Raw genomic sequence first — 21,430 nt, 5'->3', positions numbered from 1 at the left:
CCCTGAGCACCATTGGGTGTGCCCCCTCCCCCCCAACAGACCTGAAAGACTAATAAAACTTATTAATTAAACATGTCAGTATTGTATAAACACACTTTAAAATGCTTTCATTGGTTTTATATTTAGTTTTTTAAAATTTTTTCAGGGCTTACTCCTGGCTCTGCACTCGGGAATCATTCCTGAGTGATGCTCAGGGGACTGTGGGATGCTGGGAATGGAACCCGGGTTGACCATGTGCAAAGCGAAAGCCTGTCAGCTGTACTATGCTGGTTTTCTACTGTAAATATCATCAACATTTGAGACCTTTTTCTGTTGTAGGTTTTTAGAGTTCGAATTGGTAGCCCAACAGTTACATAGATTCCTGTATTTATGGGGACACAGTTTATTGTTCTCTTCCTCCCCTTTGTTGTTTGCCGGTAGTGTCACGTTGGTGACGAGGGGTCTGGTGAGGAGGGGTCAGACACACACATGCAGGCGCTTTAACCCAGGTTGCTGATCAGGTTGTGGTGTGCATACCTTTGCCTGCAGGCTGTTGAAGCACATGTATCTTTTTAGTTGAGATATACAGGTTTGGGCTTTGGTGGTTAATGTGGTGCTCACACATGGTTTTAGTTAGCATGTCCCCCTGGGGCCACACTCCTTTACATGGTGTTTACATGCATCTTACAGTATGGCCGCCGGGCTTGCTATCACAGCTGACAGACTCGGGCTCAGCACAGGCCTCGTGGATTTGTGCTCGAGGTCAGTACTTAGAAGGCAGGTGCTCTGGCATTCCTTCAGGGCCCTGTACCTGTTTGTGATGAGGGTTGTTGGATTTAGAAGAATCCGTTATAAAGTTCTTGCTGCCTATTTCCAGCATTGTAGTTTAGTAATACAGAAGAAAGTAACATGTCATGATACAGAAGAAAGTAGCATGTCACAAATCAGTAGAAGAAAAGTTTGTAAGGTTGGAAGACATCTGCAGTACTCTTATTGTGCTGTGCCATGCAGTTCGTGTTGGAATTTTTTTGGTGAGTGACCAGTGGGATTTATTTGTAGTGTCACCTGCTGTGTGCTCCAAGGGTTTACTGGATAGTAGAGGATACTAAACAGCATTTACAGGGAGGTTTTGATTCCCGAAGGCCTTAACGTTTATTTAAAAAAAATTTTACTGTGCCAAGTAGCAATGTAGTAACGGACACATGCAGAAAAGTTTCTGTAGAAATCTAGGGTATATTCATGGTCCTTTGTGTAACTGATGTTATCTTTCTTCCAGTCCGAGTGGTAAGAAGTTCAGAAGCAAACCTCAGTTGGCAAGGTACCTGGGAAACACTGTTGACCTCAGCAGTTTTGACTTCAGAACTGGAAAGATGATGCCTAGTAAATTACAGAAGAACAAACAGAGACTGCGGAATGATCCTCTCAATCAAAATAAGGTTGGCTGATTTACTTAACGACATTTTAGGCCTTTTAAAAAGTTCTCCAGAAAGTACCTTGCACTCTTATTTTTTTTCAGTGTAATTTTGGTTGTCTGAATATCCCTGGGTTCTTTTTTATTTCCGTCCTGCAGAGTATTTTGATTCATATATTTAAGTAGCATTCTGGTAATTGGCAGCACTTAACGTAGATCATTAATCATGCACAGTTGGAAAATAGCATGCCAGCATCTTTCTAAACCAACATATAGCACACTTTCGGACCTTCAGCACTATTTACAAAAGGTATGTGTTTGTGCATGTGGGTTTTGACAGGGATTGACCCTAGGTCCTCATGCAGGCAAGACAGTATTCTACTGCTACATTCCCACCCGCTAAAAGATACATTTTTTGGATGTTATTTTCTCTCCCCCCCCCTTTTTTTTAACCTTAAAGGGAGTTCCTTGTTATACAGAAAGAGGCAAAATTTTAATGTGACTATATTCTTGCCTACTAATTTTCAAGGTTAAGATTTGTGAGAGGACAGTTTTTATTTTGACTTTTGATGCTGCTGAGGTTACTGACTTTTACGGATAATGTTTTAATTGCAGTACAATGATTTGGGGAGTTTTCCATTTGCTCTTATTTTTATTGATTTACTTGATAGTGCCATTGAACAAGAATTTAATCAAATGGCATTCGAATTATTATAATAATTTAATTGTATTAAAGCTCCCAATATGTGGGCCAGAGCAATAGTATAGTGGGTAGGGCCCTTGCTTTGCATGGATCCCTGGTTCAATCCTTGGGTTTGATTCCTGACACCCATATGGTCCCCTGAGTCCCACCAGGAATAAACCTGAGCATGTCTGGGTGTGGCTCAAGATTTAAAAAAATAATAATAAAGCTTTCATTATTGTCAAGAAAGTTTTTATTTTTTTTAACCCCAAGGGCAGCTAATTTTACATACCTGTTTTTCTTCCTCTAAGTTTTAGTTAGTTGTGTACATGTGTGGTACACCATTGTTACACTGACTGTAAGGGAGGGAACAACACCGATTTTCTCTTTAGGAATGTGACTGAGTCAGCCTGCTTCCTTCTGGGACTACCTTGTTCATTTTCGGAACCCTGAAGCTGTATAACGGAGCGGAAGGGCAAGCATGGCTTGATGTATTGACGCTGCCACATAGTAACACATGCTCCATGCAATTGGCTTAACCTCTGTGGACTCAGATTTCCCATTTGTCAAATTAAGACACTAAAATATTTCCCTTGGTATTATTGTGAGAATAGGGATTCAAATGAATCTAGCCAACTCTTTGACCCTGGTCCTTTCCACTTCGGACCTTCTTAAACTCTGACCTACCTCTGTGAAAGATGCTGCTGCTAGCTAGTGTAGGTATCTTCCGACCAGAGCTTTCTTCCTCTTTTTTTTTTTTTGGTTTATGATCCCTGAGCACCACTGGGCTTAGGGCTTGAGTCTGTGTGCTCAGGTATCTCTTCTGGGGGGGCTTCGAAGCCATATATACTGCTTAGACCCCACTTCCTCTTCTTTGAGTTTTACTTGAAGGGTTTAAGATGCCTATTCTATACCGATAAAGGTTTCTGAATTTAACTTATTAGCTTAATTATTGTAGCTTAATTCTTAAAAAATTACAGGACAGAATACATCATATATTGATTGCACTGGTAATCCTGCATTAGCGTTATTCATGTATTGCATTGGTAATCCTGCACGAGTCTCCAGACATCCTTTGGCAGTTAGCTAACTTGTTTAGAAGGTCAGATTGAAAAGGAAATGCTAAATTTGTCTTTTTGTTGCCTAACTGTGCAGTTGCTTTGTGTTGATAGTCCCTAAAGTGTTAAGATAAAAGTGGAAAAAGTAGGAGTCCCAGTTAGCCAAAGTTAGGATCCCGAGTATATACAGACAGCAAAACTGTTGTGATTGAAGCTTAAAATACTAAGTTAATTTTAGGTTTTAAATATTCAGAGGAAAATGAAGATTCATTGTTTTGGAAACTACCTTTTAAAAATTCTAATCATTGAGTTGCCTGTTAAAAGGGTTCAAATATGTGTAAAATGAAGGAAATGTTTTTAAGCCATCCTATCATTTGAACTACATGTCCTGAGCATGTTTTGCAGACACGCTCCCCGAGGGCTGTTGCTCACTAAAAACGCCAAACTAATTCGTCTCTTTAGTGTGTGTGCACTCTCACGCTCTAGCCGCGCTGGACTCTGCCCGTCAGCCTGCATCGTGGCTTGTGCTTTCGAGACTCTGCTTGCTCATGTGCTGTTTCCTCTGCTTGGAATGCTCCCCCCTCCCCCTCCATTTGGCGAGCTCCTGCCATCCACGGCCCGGCTGCATGGCCTCCATCTCTGAAGCATGTCCTGCATCCTCCAGGCAGACCCCGTCTCCCTTGCCGGCGGCCTCCCTGCTGCTTTGCTCTTGCGTTTGCGCTGCGTGTCTGCTCCGGCTAGACTGTGAGCTCCGTGAGGGCAGGGAGCATGTTTCATTTCGTAGTTGCAGTCCAAAGCCTGGCACAAGGTAGGTACTTAATCAGTGTTTGCTCATCCTTGTTTTATTTGATATCCGCCCAATTCCGGAAGTTTATAGTGATGTAAATGTTATTTGAATAAATATGTGTGCCACATCATTTTGAAAGCCTTTTTTATGTCTGTATTTGGGGGGGGGCATTGGATGTAATGGTCTTATTTTTGGATCATTTTATATTAATTAGGAAATGGAGTTTTAATAAAAAAATTTTTTGGGTGTGAAAGCATCTTTATAAAGTGAAAACCATTTGTGACCAGTTAATATTAACTGCTAGAGGGATTGGCAAGGAACTGAGTTGATCCTGCGGAATGTTTATAATGGTGAGTCATCTGTCTCCCTCCAGCAGATCACAAAGCAGAAGTCCCCTCCCACTGGGGAGCTGTAGGTCCCTTGACTCTGGAGAAAAGACCCTTTCAGCAGACAGTTGATGGGCTAATGGCTTTTATGTGTATTGAGGGAAATTGCCTGTTTATTCATGAATCTGTTTTGTTTTTCTCAAAACTCTTTGAGAAAACTCTTTGCCTTCATGATACCCAGGGGAGTGTGTGGGGGTAGAATGTTGGAGGCGTTCTGAGGAGAGAGTTCTGGGTTCCGCTCTGGGCTGAGGAATGCCGGAGCACTTGGGGAGTCGCGAGTCAGTGTATGGCCCAGCTTTGTAATCGGCGGATCACGGTGTGGGTTGCATTACGATGTGGGGAATCATGACAAGTTGGCAACAGTTTAAGATTTCTGAACGGACAGTGACCAAAAAATAATTCAAAACCAAATGTGTAATTTGATGAGGTGCTCCTAGCTGCACTTGGCTGTATTGTACTTTTTGGATCAAAAGGCTTTGCAAGCTGAAAAAATTGAGGAAACCCTGAAGTAGAAGGCTGATCTCAGTGATTGCTGTCAAGAAGGAAATCAGTGATTCATTAGTGGAAACTTGATGTTTTTTCCTATTTAATGAATTTAAAATTAGGGGGCTGGGACTGTAACGATAGTACAGTGGGTAAGGTGCTTGCTTTGCAAGCGGCCAACCTGGGTTTGAGCCCCTGGACCACAATCCTCGCTGGAGTGATCCCTGAGTTTAGTTAGAGCCAAGAAGCCAAGAGTAAGCCCTGAGCAAAGTTGGGTGTGGCCCTAAAGCCAAAATAAATAGGGGACTGTTTTCCAGAGAGAATAAGACATAACAGGATATAGCCATTTTTTTTTTTAACTTTTGATGGGAGGATAAGGGAAGTCAGACTGCAAAGTTGCAACAAATATAGAGTAGTGACCAAATAATCTACAGCGAATTAGAATCAGTTACTAGCTCAACATGGTACGGACAAAACATGAACTTTAGGCTAATAGGTCAGGCATCTTGCCGCTCCTCTGGGTAAAGGAGACAGCTACTTTCTTAGGTGGAAACAGGGAAATCCTGTTCCTGATCTTTATGTTGGACCTGTCAGAGAATGAGAGCTTGAAAATGTAAAAAATACTTGTTTTGTGAAAAGAAGTTAACGTAACTCACCAACTTTGAAACAGGCTAAATTGTAGTTTGCATTTACTGATTATCAGTTGTGATCTTAAATATATTCCATGTTAAAGCTTTACTTGGAAGACCGTATCTTTTTTTTTTGGGGGGGGGGGTAGACCATATCTAAAGACATGATTAGGAAGCAGTCTTTTGTGTAAGTCCTGAGGACTGCTGTGTGTGGCCCCCAGTCAAAAAAAAATACTAAAAAATAAGCAGAATATAATGCCAACAGACTATTTCTTCATATGTCATTTGATATTTGGAAAAGAAAGTATGTAAAAAATTTGTAGTGATTCTGAATGCAAGTAGTTTAGGGAACTTAAATAGCTTGATTTTTTTTTTTTTTTTTTTGCTTTTTCGGTTACACCCGACGATGCACAGGGGTTACTCCTGACTCTGCGCTCAGGAATTACCCCTGGCTTTGCTCAGGGGACCATACGGGGTGCTGGGAATCGAACCCGGGTTGGCTGCGTGCAAGGCAAACGCCCTATCCGCTGTGCTGTCGCTCCAGCCCCAATAGCTTCATTTTGTTGCTGGAAATCCTTTGTCATGTTTTTGAGATACAAATGTTAAACTAAATTAACATGTTTATAATTTATTTATAAAACTAATGAAATTAAGTCCCATAACATTAATGTGACATGTCTTTTACAAATTGCTCCATTATCAGGAGCTCTTAGCCCCTCTAGGAATAGCCCCCAAACAAAATAAAAACATCTGGACAGGGGAGTTTAGTTCAGTGGTAGAGTATTTATATTGTGTGTGTGAAGACATGTGTTTGATACCTGGTATGGCAAAAGAAAAAAATAATATGACCACACTGTCATCCATCGATTTGTTCATCGATTTGCTTGAGTAGGTACCAGTAACGTCTCCATTGTGAGACCTGTTACTGTTTTTGGCATATCGAATACATCAGGGGTAGCTTGCCAGGCTCTGCTGTGCGGGCGAGATACTCTCAGTAATTTTCCAGGCTCTGAGAGGGGTGGAGAAATCGAACCCGGGTCGGCCACGTGCAAGGCGAACGCCCTACCCACTGTGCTATCGCTCCAGCCCTATGACCGCACAGTACGTCTTTTTAAACAAATATATATTTAAAAAAATTGATATATTTGTTTGAAAAAACATACTGTTAGGGGTGGTTTTGGGCCACACCTTGTGCTGGGGCAAAGGGGGGAAGAGGTGGGGGCCCCCAGCAATGTTGAGACTGAGCGGGGGCGTTGGCAGCTTGCAGTACAAAGTGCCTTCATTCCTGGGCTCTCCGCCCCAAAGTTGATTTAAAATGGAATCATTTGTTTAAATCTGCCATTATTCAGTTTCCATGTATTGACTTATGGTAGAATGCTGCTGTGATTCAAAACATAGCCTTGAATTCTGCGTGAACTGTGTCCTGGGAACTCAACCAAGAAATAATCTAATCTAGAACATATTTTAATGACCTCCAACCAAAGAAATTACGGTAGAAAGTTGATCTATTTGGAGAGTAGCAGTGCAGGTTGAGGAACGCCAGTGATCAGGAGATGAAGGTGGAAGTCATTTTGGGTATTAGAAAATTACCGTGATATGAAGAATAGACTCAGGGAAAGGTGTAACTTGGGAGAGCAGTTTGGCCTGTGTCGTTAAGACAGTAATGACGTTTGAATTAACCCTGGAGCAGGATATGTGCTCCAGCACCAGTAGCAGCTTTTCTAAAGATGCTGATGCTCCTTGGGTCAGTGAACTTAGCTGATAAATGGGTTCTTTTGATCTTCGCCTAGGGGATGTATTTGGAAGTAGAGAAGGCGGATGAGTGATCACAGGTCATACATCTCCTGTTTCTAGGCCTTGGAATCCTACAGAGGTTAGTGGTCTCCTTTGAGTCGAATTGAGTTCCGTCAATTCGAAAGATACCGACAGAGGTCAGAAGTAGCTGCTGTAGTATCCCCGTGAGGAGCCACTGAGTGGAGGTGGCAGGCACGAGATCTCTGGTTTATTGTTTGGGGGCTACATCCGACGGTGCTCAGGGCATACTCCTGACTCTGCACTGAGAGATCATTGCTGGTGATCTCATATGCGGTGCTGGGGATTGAACCCAAGTCACTAGGGTTTGCGGTATACGAGGCAAGTGGCCCAGCCCGTGTACTGTCACTCCAGCCCCAGTACTTATATTCGTTTTGAAAATAGAATTGGCAGGAACTGCATGTGAGTTGGGTGTGGAAACTTGAGCAAACCTGAATATGAGCCCTTAGTTTTGTGGCTTGAAGAGTGGCCTTCAGGAGAGGGATTTGTAAGGGGGAACAAATTCAGTTTTGAGGCGTCAGGGATCTCTCCCTGGCAGGGACTTGAGTTCATGCTTTGGATGCAGCAGGAGCCCTGATGTGGTCCCAGCCACACCTTCCTTCCGAGGCACTGCGGGGTGGAACTCAGTGGGTTGGTCCTAAAGTGAAAAAAAAGAAAAAAATTCAGTTTTGAGTTTGTGAAGTTTGAGGCAACGGTTAAACATTAATAGTTTCTTTTGCAGTTGGAGTGTATTCAGTTTTTTATTGTTGAGTTGCTGTGCTTTACTGGAGTATTAATGTTTGAGACACGCATTGTTCCTGTACCGCCCATTTGTGCGTGTCTGTCCACCACGGTCCCTAGGTTCTCCCCCCAAGCTCCTAACCCCCCTGCCCGCACAGCAGTCTCTGTGCTGTAGGCAGAAAGATTTATTTTAGATACCCAGAGTTTTTGTTGACAGTTGAGACCTGTTTCACTCCATTTTATTAGCTCTGAAGAGATAAAGGTTCTAATTTTACAGACTCTGGGCAGCTGCAGAATTAAGCCCTCTATACAGAAAACAATTGCAATGGCTATTTTCAGAGTTCTCCTATGGAAGATTACCCAGTGATGCCAACCTTGATGCCAGAGAGACAATCCCATGTGGTCACTAATCTTAGTTGAGCGACTCTCCACAGCTAATGGAAAGTCATTAGCATCTTTTGCCATAAGCCCATAATGGCCTCATATTCAAACTTACGTTCTTTTTCAAACCGTACTCTTTAGAACTCATTGCCAAGGATGAATTGAAACCCGCCATCTCTATTAGTAATTACAAACAAGCCCTTTGGCATTTTATAGATAGATAGATAGATAGATAGATAGATAGATAGATAGATAGATAGACAGACAGATATATAGATAGATACTTTCCCCTCCCAAGAGTGTTAGGGTTGTGCTGAGCAGGGCTCTCTGGTTCCCAGGCCTGGCACTTTTAGTTGTATTTGTGGCGCTTGCGCATCAGGTTGTGGTGCTGTCACTGATTGTGTCCTTTGGCCTCCGTGCAGCCTGGGATGGCTGTGGTGCTGGGTAGCAGGTGGCGCTCCACACAGCCTGATGGCGGGAGAGGTTGATGAGACTGCAGGATTGCGCTTGCGCTTTTAGGCTTAAAAGGCAGGTATGCGGCCCCCCAGGATCCTCTAAGTCCTTTATTAATGGCTCAGAGTATAATACATGTTCATTTTTTAGTATGCTTCTCTTGATTTAAAAAAAAATAATCCCTTCACCTAGAATATGACAGTAAGTGGATTTTCATTACAAAAATAATAGATTCCAGATAAAATTTTCTGTAACTTTTGCAAAAAGCCTGTGAAGATATCACAGTCTTGTGAATAATACTAAAAACCACTGAATTGTAAATGTTCAAATGGCGGATTTTATGGTCTGTGAATTAAATCTAAAGAAAAACAAACAAACAAAAAAGCCCTGAAGGATTCTAAAGCACTTTGGAGTTGGCTTTGTTGTTCTATAAAGATCTGGATAATTGTTGTTGTACATATTTTAGAAAAATGATAAAAGTCCTTTTTTGGGTATCATTGGGATTGATGTCAGTTCCCCCCTGTATGAACCAGGGTATGACTTCCCTTCTGGGAATGCTTAATAGGTTCAGTTTCTAAATTTCATTAGTATGTTTAGTATCAGGGTAAAGCTAACATTAGAGCTGCTACTTAGAATTTATGTGCCATCGTGTACAAAGTGTAAGCCTGTTTTACTCATTATAGTCTTTTCCCATGCCCAGGATGTTTGCTTTGTGGCAGAAATTTTAGTTTTTGATTCTGTACCCAGCATGCGGTCTTTGGCAGGTAGTAGACACTCAGAATTTGTTCAGAGACCGAGTAAATGTAAGCTGCAGTACCGTAGGTGCCTGGGTTTAGTTTGGTTTTCCTTAAGAAATTGAGGAATAGATATTGTTACGACAGAGGAGGAAACTGCCCTTGGGAAAAGAGAGCTTTCTCTTTTCAGATTGGGGCGTAGATTTCTCTGGAATTATACGGTATATGCAAAGCCACAAAATTCAAATGATGCTTGAGTGATACTTGGAAATAGCAGTTTTATTTGATCATGCTGAGTAGGTAGAGCAACATTATTTTACCCTGAAAGAAATCTAACTAATTTATAAAATGAAGCGCGGAAATGGGTTCTCTAGACTATTGTCAGAATATGTACAACTGAACTCTGAGGAAATTTTTATTTCAAAGCAAGACTGAGAAGAGTGGTATTATGTGTATATGGTATTATATGTATGTGCATTTATATATATCCACACACATATATATCCACACACATGTATATATACAATCGACATGCCAAAAACAGTAATAGGTCTCACAATGGAGACGTTACTGGTGCCCGCTCGAGCAAATCGATGAACAACGGAGCAACAGTGCTACAGTATATATGCATATATCAGTATATATGTACATATATATGTAAACATTGCTATATATACACATGTATACATACATACACATAATACATATTTACACATATGTATATATATGTATATGTGTATATGTATATGTATGTATATTACTGGTGTTCAGACTATGCTATATGATGTCTTTATAGGGTATGGCTGTGTTCAAAGGAAGTGTTCTTTCAACTTTCTTGTATATGCTGTCCTTTACTTGATCTGAGAATAAACCTGGATAGCAGGATGGGTCTCCTCCTGCTGATTCCCCATTTATACCCTCCAATTAACAACCAGAAAGAGCACAGTTCACATACTTGCAATATTATTATGATATAAATCGTCTCACGCGTGAAGGATCTGGCAGAGGAACCCAGGTGTACAAGACCTGGGGCCAAGATCTCCAAGCCTGCTTGGATCAGGACTGGTCCTCTTCCGGCCAGATCCCCCATTTTCCAGTGCTAGGTGGTCATACTCAGAAACTGCCCCCGGTGCTGTGTAATCTTATCAACGGCCAATATCCAGAGACTATAAAACCAAGCCTAGTTCTCCCTTGTGGAGAACCTGGCAAGCTACCGAGAGTTTCCTGCCCGAATGGGAGAGCCTGGCAAGCTCCCCGTGGCATATTCATATGCCAAAACCAGTAACAATGATGGGTCTCATTCCCCTGACCCTGAAAGAGCCTCCAGTGCGGCACCGTTGGGAAGGACGAGCAAAGAGAGGCCTCTAAAATCTCAGGGCTAGGATGAATGGAGACGTTACTGAGACCACTCAAGAAAATTGACGATCAACGGGATGATGATGATGATGATGATGATGATGATGATGATGATGATGATGAAATCGTCTAATCTCCAACGAAGGGCCAGTTTACCGTGTCCCTTTGCTGTGTGTGGTGAGGGTGGGAGCCTGGACATATCCAGCAGTACCCAACGGGCCTCCTGCCCTCAGCCTGCTTGGCTCTCTCTGTGCCAGGGACAGTTTGAAGTACTGATAAAATGTATGACTTGCTAACAAAATCTTTCTGTGAGTACAATTCCTTGCTTCAAAATTTAGTGTAGATGTTCATTATTGCTCACTGTAGTATCTTGGCATACAACTCAGAAGTTGGAATCCATGTGTAATAATAAATTCTTTTGACTCTTTTGTAGTTTATTTTTGGGCCACACCAAGAGGTCCTCAGGCTTACTCTGACTCTGCACTCGGGGATCGCTGCTGGTCGGCGTGTGGGATCTTGCCGGGGCCTGCTGCATGCATGGCAAGCGCCTTACTCACTGCACTGTCACTTGCTCCCTCCGTTTATGTGAATAAGGTTCCTGGATGCCAAATCTGTAAAAAATGAACCATAGTGGGTGTCGGAGCGACAGTACACCAGGTTGGTGTTTGCCTTGCACACAGTCGACCAGTTTCAATCCCTGGCATCTCATATGCTCTCCCATGCACTGCCAGGAGTCATTTTTGACTGCAGAGCCTGGAGTAACCCCTGAGCATCGTCGGGTGGGACCCAAAGAGCCAAGAAATAAAAATCCACACCCCCCCATAGAAATAGAACGGATATTTGATTTTGTTTAATTCAGCAGTAAGTAATACTTATCCAAGGCCATGAAATGATCCCTTTGAGCGGTGGGTCTCCTGGCATTGCTCAGGGGGGCCCACACCCAAATGGGCTGGCTAGTTCAGTGCCTGGTCTTTGTGGTGCAGTGCTTCTCTGGCCCAGCAAGGCTGCGTCCCTTGGAGCACTCTCCCTGGCCCTCGTGCATTTATCTTTAAGCACTCCGTAGGCCGGAGTGTGCACTGCGGGAAAGGCGCCCCTCGGCCGTCTCCCTGAGCGGAGCCCGAGACGCTCACTTGAAACAGGCAAGCTCCTAATAGAAGAACTGAGAATCCAGTCTTGAGAGACCTCAGCATAACGACGAGCTCTCAGATAACAACAGTGGACTTTATGTAATGTTGATACGAGACTGAAGAAATTTTTTCTCTCCTAAGTACTGGTAGAAAAAGTTTTTCCCTGAGTTTTGACTTTTTTTTCTTCAATTTCAGGGCCTAGGTAGCCCCTGGGATACTTGGCTCAAAGACCAGAAAACTTTTTTTAAAAAAAGAACATCTCTCTTTGTGTTCCTTATGTTGGAAGGAAAGATTTCAGATCACGAGTGCATGATTGTTGTCCCCTTTCAAAAAGGATTTTCTTTAGAGCCCCATTTAGGGAAGATTGGTAGTTCTTAAAAGCAAAACCAAACACTGACACACAACTGGCATGAATTACCAGTGGCTTTGGCAGTCCTCAAGGAACAACAGTAATAAACTTTTATTGTTTTGTGAGTTTATGGAAAAACCAGTTAGTCCAGCTTTTCAGATTACTATACGTGATACTGACTTAGAATACAAAATGAATTAGTAAAAAATTCTGTCTCCAGAGCTTTTTGGGTCAGTTGAAAAGGAGATAAAAAGATGGACTGGAATTAACAGCAGGTTGGGCACTTGCCTTGCATGTGGCTGACCCGGGTGGGTCCTCAGCACTGCATTTAGTCCCCCAGGTACAGCCAGGAGTGATCAAGTCCTTAAGCATAGCCGGATGTAAAAACGAAACAAAAAATCTTAAGAGTAATAGCACACTCTTTTTCTATGTCATAGTCATTGTCACTATATGACAATGACTCATTGATAATGTAAATTAATGGTCACTGTCACTGTCATTCCATTGCTCATCGATTTGCTTGAGCGGACACCAGTAACGTCTCCATTGTGAGACTTGTTACTGTTTTTGGCATATCGAATACGCCACGGGTAGCTTGCCAGGCTCTGTTGTGCAGGTGAAATACTCTCGGTAGCTTGCCAGGCTCTCCGAGAGGGGTGGAGGAATCAAACCAGCTGCATATAAGGCAAACGCCCTACCCGCTGTGCTATCGCTCCAGCCTGAAAGTACTGAGTGGTTGCAAGATCAACCTAAAATCGGCCTGCAGCAAACTATAAATTAATAGTTTTGATTTTGAATATTTTATGCATCTACTTTTCATTCATGGTACCCAAAAATGTAAGTTTAATGGACAGAATGCATCTTCCCGTTGTAGAGTCAGTAGGTTTCCATGTTTCATGCTGCTTTTCATACTTTGCAGATTCCAGATTCAGGGCTTAGGCCAGTTGTAGATTAGTTCCTGCAGCCTCCAGTTATCTACTGGAAACCTCAGGATTTTATGGGCGTTGTTGTATTTCCTCATAAAACTAGTTGCATTGTGCTCCTGTGTCTGCTGATGCCATCCGTCCTTGTTGTAATACCAGCAGAACATGCGGTTCTTTATTAAAGGACAAAAAGATTCAAAACCAGACGGTGGTGGTCAGTGATTCATACTGATTTTTAACTGATCATAACAGGAAAAGTTCCTTACAAGGTTTTATTTGTTCCGCTTCTGCAGAATCGAATATTGGTTATCTTCTAGGTGGTTAGCTTCATCAGGGACCCAGGGATGCTCTGCAGATCATGGATCAGGCATGTGCACACCTGTGAATCACAGAATTTCCAGGAGATGCCTGCCTCAGTGGTTACCGTGTAGTCTGTCAGTCAAATTCATGCACATTGAAAGATTTTTGAAAGTCTTAAAAGTCTTAAAGTCTTCCTTAAAGATAAGGAAGCCAAATACCTAAGAAATACCTGTTAGAGGTATAACTGTTAGAGTTAAGAGTTAGAGTTATAATAACTTAGAGTTATTTAAGGTGAACAGACCTCTTTAAGGTAAGCATCTACATTGGGAGATAATGGAATGATGAGTACATACGAAGAAGAGGGTGACTGTAATTTCTAATACCGTGAACGTTAGTTTCATGTAGGCGTCCTCAGTAGGACCTCCAGAGTGCCAGCTTCCCTTCACCAAAGTCCCAAAGACCCTTTCCCATCCAATCCTCCCTAATCTTAATTCTGTGTAGTCAGCTTCCAGTTCTGTTGCCATTGGTCACTGAGTGCTCCGTTAATGTGTATCTTTATATCCTACATACAGGAGAGATTATTCTTTATCTGCCCCTTTCTTCTGACTTCTCTCCTCACATTATCCTCTGATTCAGTGTAGCTGCAAATTGCATGATTTCGTGATGCAAAGGTGCCTCCAGGGTTACATATTTTGAGCTTTTTTTGCTTGTTTGTCTTTTGTTTTCGGGCCACACCAGACTCATGCTTAGGGATCATTCTGGTGGGCTCCAGGTACTTACGGGGGTCGGGATTGAACCCAGGTCAGCCACGTGCAAGGCAAGCGCCTTGCAGGCTGTACTTTCTGGCCCCTATGTGTGTATGTATGTGTGTATGTGTGTGTGTGTGTGTGTGTGTGTATATATATATATATATATATATATATATATAAAATTTTTCCCATAGAAACTACCCTACACTGTAATTTTTTTAAAATTTATTTATTTTTTTATTAGTGAATCACTGTGAGGGTACAGTTACAGATTTATACATTATTGTGCTCATGTTTCCCCCATACAAAGTTCGAGAACCCATCCCTTCACCAGTGCCCATTCTCCACCACCAGTAAACCCAGCATCCCTCCCACCCTCCCCAGTCCTGTCTCCCCCCACCCCACACTGCCATTATGGCAGGGTATTCCCTTTTGTTCTCTCTCTCTGATTAGGTGTTGTGGTTTGCAATAAAGGTGTTGAGTGGCCATTGCTACACTGTAATTTTTATCTGGAGAAAGTTCTAAAGAAAAAAACTCACTATCCTATGATTTTTTTTAAAGTTTATTTGTATATAAAAATATGTGTATTTTCAAATCTAGACGACCATTATGTATTTTTTCCAGAATGCTGACACAGTGATCAAATCATGTTTTGTTCCCTGTCCTATCCATCCCTTGGACACCCCTCCCCCCCTTCCCACATGAACTTAATAGAAATTCTATGCCTCATTTTGACGTCACTAGAACATGTTACAGTTTACTTACTGGTTGGTTAAAAGTAGGTAAGTATGTTACTTGGCTTTTCGAAACTTCACTTTGAGGTCTCTTTAAGGTAATTGTACATAGTATGAAAATGAGGCATACTTATACTTTCTACATTGAGTTGTCTCCTCGAATGAGATCTTCCATTTCTTAAATTTCAGTGTAAAACGGGAGGGTTACTTGTATGGTTTACTTTAGCCCGGGCCCCCTCTTAGCTGATTAAGTTGGTTTGTATTTTAATGCCCCAGTATGCCATTATTTTCCTGCCTAGAATGTAGAAACGGTTTCCATCTTTATGGTTGTCTGGGAATGTCTCCTGTATAACCCACCTTTAACCACATTGTTCATTCAGAGTCAGGGATGTGGGTCAGCGGCGGGCCCCAGCCTCGACTTAGATTCTCAGCACTGCGGGGTCTTGGCGTGCTGTTGGTACAGAGCCTGGTGTTGGAAATAAAAGGGGGGACGCCTCAAAAAAGAATACTGTGGAAACAGACATCTGTTTATTCAAAACAAGCCCTTGTTACCTTGGTAATTAAGCATTCTGTACAGTGATGTTCCTTCTATTTAAAGCATACGGATTAAACTTCATGTTTGTCATATAATAAAGTGCTCAAAAAATATTTTGAGTATTTAAAATATTTAAGAACTTGAGAAATAAATCAGAAATAAGGTGATTGAAGGTAAGGGATGTTTAAGAATTTAATTGTAATGAGTTACTGAAAAACACTTTGTATTCACAGGGTAAACCAGACTTGAATACAACATTGCCAATTAGACAAACAGCTTCAATTTTCAAACAACCAGTAACCAAAGTCACAAATCATCCTAACAATAAAGTGAAATCGGACCCCCAGCGAATGAATGAACAGCCACGTCAGGTAAGGATCTGATTGGCTCTCCAATCTTTTCAGAAAATTCTGGTATTTTTACCAGATAGTTCAAATACACTCGGTTAAATGGAATATATTTGGAAAGAGAGTTGTCTTATGTGCTAGGAAAGTTGTCTTATGTCCTTACGAATGCTGGAGAATAACCAATACAATATTCAGGTAAAAGGTTTTAAGAAAAACTGAGTTAATTAAAATGATTTTGCAACAATATGGTTGACATTTTTATGCTTTTGTGTGGTAGTATATATCAGACTTGACTGCTAATCATAGGTTTTCAGAGATTATGCTTCCATGACTAGAGTTTCGTAAGGGGATGAATCATGCAGTTTTGTTGCTTGGTTTAAAAGTATTTTCTTTTATTTAGGAGCTACTTTGTTTTGATTTCTATTATTATATGAAAAGCTATCCCTTCCCCCTTTGGAAAAGAGAGAATTAGACCTTGTCAATATGGTATATTGTCGTGTGACTTAGATTTTTGGTATAAATTGAATTTATTTTCCTCTTTCTTTATTGCTTCAAGTTGTATTCCAGCAGGATCTTTTCTTAGAAACAAAATGTATTACGTGAAAGACCTCCCTGCCGCTTAATAATTCCATACTGCCGGGGAGGGAAGCTGGCCAAAAACGCTTTAACTTTCCCAGTAATCTTGCTTATTCTCTCCCTAATTGTGGCAAACAAACAAACAAATGTAGGTACTTGGTGAAGTAGCAGCTGGGGTAAGGGAGTGGAGGGAGAAATGTTCTAGCATTTTCCCTGGTCTCCTTTCCCTGCCTCCTCCCACTACAGACCGAAGCTCTGATGGAGAATTTCTTTTGCTCTCTATCCCCCCTTGAGAGGTCGCACGCCACCTTTTCGTTTGAGTTTTGGTTTTCATGAGTCCCTGGAGTAGCTCCTCTCTTAAGACGCTCCAGAAAGGATTGGGCCAAAGCTTTCAGACAGTTGCTCTAGAAGAATCTATCTTAAATTCAGTTCCCACATCCTCTGTAGTGTTTTTTCCTCTTCAGGTGAGCCAGGAAAACAGAAGATATTTGGAGCCACATTGGATCAGCATCTTGCTATAGATGTCTCAAGATGTGAAGTTCTAAACTTGCTTTACTGTTGGTCCCCAAGAGATTCAACAGGGGCCATGTAAGTGTATCACATCCAATGTAAACGATGCGTACCTGCATGTGCCTTTAGGTTCTTACCACCACCCAGGTTTTCTTTGGGCCATTCAGCTTTCCTGACGAGGCTTTCCCCTCCTGTTCCGCCTCTTCCCTCAGAGCCAGTCACCAGCCAGCCACAGTCTTAGGACTTGCCCTAGAACCGGAAGGGACTTCTGCCTTAGCTCTCCCACCTTGACAAAGCCATGCCCTGATTGGATTCCTTCTTAGATACTGTCTACAGTCTTGAACGTCTTGTCCTCTGGCTTTATTTTGGGTGGGTGCTTTTAAAATCATTTCCTTGTCAACTTTCTTTTTTTTTTTTTTATGAATTGATAGTTTTGAAAATATGTAATTGGGTAAGGCTGTTTGTCTCCCCCAAATCCCCAAAGATAAAAATGAAATAAGAAGTAGTAATGCTTCCTATTGGAAATTGGAGTTGCCTTATTGAAAAACAGGTATTATTTAATAGGTTTAACCCTCTTCTTTGCCAAATCATTCTTAGTACAGTCTACAAATCCTAATTTTCAGGAGTGGCAGATTTGTCCTTTTTAGGAGTAAATTGTTTTCTGACTCAGTTTAGTTATAGCTTAAAAACTAGTATTTATATTTATTGGGAGTTCATCTAGTAGTAAAGATATTGGTAACTTAGGCTTGAAAACTTGGAAGGAATTGGATTTGTTCCTCTTCTTTGTAAGCATGTTGAGTAGTTTTAAGTTTTCCTTAGTTTGTTATGGTTTATTAAGTTGTTCTGCAATCAAAAATGTATGTTAAAAAAGTCTAATTCCCTTCCATTTGTGTGTGAGAAAACATGTCTTTTTTTAACCTAGATCTGTTGAGGGTTTAATCTTCTTCCGCTCATAAGCAGTAAAATTTAAAATTAGTTACAAGGCTACTTCTCCAAATGTTTGGATTGTTTTTACATTTTATCCTGTCACCTGCCGATTTTGTTGTTATTGTTGCTCTTTTGGTTGGGGGGGGGGCGCGACACTGGCTGTACTGAGTCTGTGCTCAGGGATCACTCCTGCCAGGTTTCAGAGGACCAGGTGGATGCTGGGGGTTGAACCCGGGTCTGCAGTGCGCAGAACAAGCCCCTTTCCACTGGACAGTCTTTCCAGCGTGTCCTGGACAGGTTTTTGGCTGGATGTTTTAACTAAAGCCAAGGCATTACTTATTCTTCTTCTTTCCTTACTGTCACCTTACTAATTAAGGAGATATTTGACTACTGCAAGCTTTGGACAACTATATGGAGGCAGTTTATGTAGTATTGGTTTGAAAATCACGTACTGTCATCCTGACTATTCTGATGTATTTTCAGATTTTATTTATTTTTGCTTAGAAAGAAAAGGCGTTGATTTTATTTATATTTTGGTACGTTGTGGTAAATGATATACTTAATGGTAGATTGCTACTGTGCAGTAAACAATTATTGAGATACTTGGCAAAGAATGTGTAGGAAAAAAAGGATTCCCAATTTTTCTACCTTTTGGATTTTTTTTTTTTTTTTTTTTTTTTGCTTTTTGGGTCACACCCAGCAATGCTCAGGAGTTACTCCTGGCTTTGCACTCAGGAATTACTCCTGGCAGTGCTTGGGGGACCATATGGGATGCCGGGGATCGAACCTGGGTCGGCCGCATGCAAGGCAAACGCCCTACTCACTGTGCTATCGCTCCGGCCCCAACCTTTTGGATATTTTTACTGAACTAATATAGATATAGTTCAATATGGTTATAGAAATCTCCAAATAGTCTATGTTGGAGAAATTTTTTAATCACAGAGTAAGTAAATTAGGTCAGTGATGTACAACCTTCACACTGGTGATATGCCAACAGTCTTTGGGTTGGTGAAGAAGAACCACTACATTAGACAGTGAAGTTTTATATTTTTGAGATTTTAAAGGTAAAGTGTTGTTTTTTCTCTTACCATACCTCCTCCTTTTAATATTGTGACATAATAATACATTGTTGGATTTTAGAATGTTGAACTTTGAGGATTAGAACTAGCATTAGGTTTCTGGAACTTGACTCGAGGCTCTGGCATGAATCTGTTTGAAGGGATTAATTTAGATGCGAATTAATACCGTAAAAATTAATAATTCTATCTTACATAACAACCTATTCCTAGGTCAGTGTCTAGAATCTAACTTGAATTCTGTAAAATCTATAAATTATGAATTTCTAATATATTCATTCCTTGAAATTGCCTTAGCTTCATTTTCAAACACAAACTATTGTATACAAATAATAGTAGCACAGTTAACAGATTTCAACATCATTTTCTGCCTGTCATTAAAATGATATAGTAGGGATGGAATTTATAAAACCTGGTTCTAATAGGGTAAGTACTCAGTCATCTTATATCTGTTCAGCGTATTTGATGAGGGTTTGTCTCTTCATGAAATTAAAAACGATGTGAAGTGGAGACGGGGGTGGTCTCTTCTCGATAACACCAAATAGTAAGATTCCTGAAATGCCCTTCTTCAGCCAGAGAGTTAGAACATGTTCCAGGATTTCTTCTTTTTAGTGTGACTGAATTGTGAATCATCTGTAACCTCTGTCTTCTTAATACATAAAGACCCTGCTTTTCTATTGTCATCTGACAAATCTGTGCTTTTTGGGGGTTTGGGGGGTGCCACACCTGGCTGGGCTCAGGCTTACTCCTGGCTCTGTGCTCAGGGATCACTCCCGGTGACTGGGCATGGGAGGGGGTGCCAGGAATCGATCCTGGTCGACCGCGTGCTGCACTATTTCTCCAGCCTCCAGACTAACAGTTTCTTGATTGCTTATTGGCCTCTCCTTTTGTTTTTGTAACACGTGGCGGTGCTCCGGGCTTATTCCTGGCTCTGTGCTCGGGGTTCAAGGGGACCCTGTATGGTACCGGGGATCGAACCAGTGCCCTTTCTGCTACTCTCTCTCCAGCCACCACCCTCCCTTTTTTCCTCTCTTGTAACCTCAGATTGCATAGTTTTCCATTAAGTCATAGTTTCTTCATTCTCAGATTATTCTAAAATACAAATAGACTGTGGGTTTTTTGTTTTTTAATTTGTTTGTGTTGGGACCACCCCCAGCTGCACTCAGGGCTTAACACCTGCTTCTGCCCTCGGGAGTTACTCCTGGTGGGCCTTGGAGGAACAAACGGGATGCCAGGGAACAAAGCCAGGTTAGCTGTGTGCAAGGCAAGCACCCTACCTGCTCTGTGATTTCTCTGGTCCCCTAGACTGTGTGTGTGTGTGTGTGTGTGTGTGTGTGTGTGTGTGTTTTAAATACTATTTTACATTAAGAGAAGATTTATATCAGTGAAGAGTATTTAAATCTATAAAGATTTATAGATTTTTAAATTTGTATGTTATTTATAACATAAATAAAAATATACATACAAATTTTATATACATAAAATCTACATAAATTTATAGATTTAAATTTATCAATTTAAAATTGAGCCTCAATTTTTTCTATTTATTTTGTTTGCTAATTCTTCTTTCAAGGGATATAAGATTTTCCTCTATTCTCTTCCCGATGTCAGCATTCTTTGAATGAAATTTTTCATTCTGTTGGCATACAATAGAAATAGAACATTGTGTCATTTCAGGATGTACAACGTGATGACTGTATACATCACTGTACCTAGGCATCATTGCCACATCTACACCTCACCTAATTGCATTTTTTGTGGTGGTGGTGAGAGTGATAGTTAAGACAGGGTCTGCTTTCTTGGTAATTTTGTAGTGTACTATAGAGTATTGTTAAACTTACAGCCCCAGCACTGTACATCAGACAGTGTTTTTCAGCCTTTTTACACCTGCAGACCAGTGGTCACATACCATCAGTTAAGTGACTGTAGCTTTTGCAGACAGGCTGCAAGTGTCTGGGGCCTGTAGCAGTGCAGACTGCTAGTTGGAAACCGCAGCTTTAGATCTCGCGAGCTTACACGTTATGTAACTGAAAGTTCCTCCTCTGACCAGCCTCTCCTCACTCCAGACTGCCCCGGTGCCCTTCGATCCTTGGCACCCACCATTCTTGTCTCTGTTCCTTAGCTTCAGCGTCTTAAGAGTCCCCTGTTATATGAGATCACACAGTATGTGTCTTTCTGTGATTATTTCTCTTGGCATAATACCCTTGAGTTCATCTCTTTATCACAAATGGCAGGTTTTCCTCTTTAGGATGGAACAATATTCCATTATAAAAATACCACATATCTTTGTTTACTCATATGTCAGTGAACCTTGAAATAGTTTCCCTGTCTTTAATAGTATGAATAAAGCCACCTCTTTTCAAATTAGCATTTTGGTTTCCTTCAGATAAATACCTAAAAGTGGAA

At 41.3% G+C, this 21,430-nt stretch overlaps 1 protein-coding gene across 2 annotated transcripts in view; it reads left to right on the top strand.

Annotated features, from left to right (window-relative positions):
- The window catches only part of MBD2 (methyl-CpG binding domain protein 2), a 61,372-nt gene that overhangs the window by 16,711 nt on the left and 23,231 nt on the right, over positions 1–21,430 (top strand). For both annotated transcript variants that reach the window (XM_004616140.2, XM_055127124.1), the window contains exons 2-3: positions 1,256–1,415; positions 15,822–15,959. In XM_004616140.2, coding sequence (XP_004616197.2) covers positions 1,256–1,415; positions 15,822–15,959 — 298 coding nt within the window. The remainder of the gene's footprint in view (positions 1–1,255; positions 1,416–15,821; positions 15,960–21,430) is intronic.

The sequence above is a fragment of the Sorex araneus genome, chromosome 2 (genome assembly GCF_027595985.1).
Source record: "Sorex araneus isolate mSorAra2 chromosome 2, mSorAra2.pri, whole genome shotgun sequence".
NCBI lineage: Eukaryota > Metazoa > Chordata > Mammalia > Eulipotyphla > Soricidae > Sorex > Sorex araneus.
The sequence above is the reverse complement of the archived record's forward strand: the minus strand, read 5'-3'. Positions and strand labels throughout refer to the sequence as shown.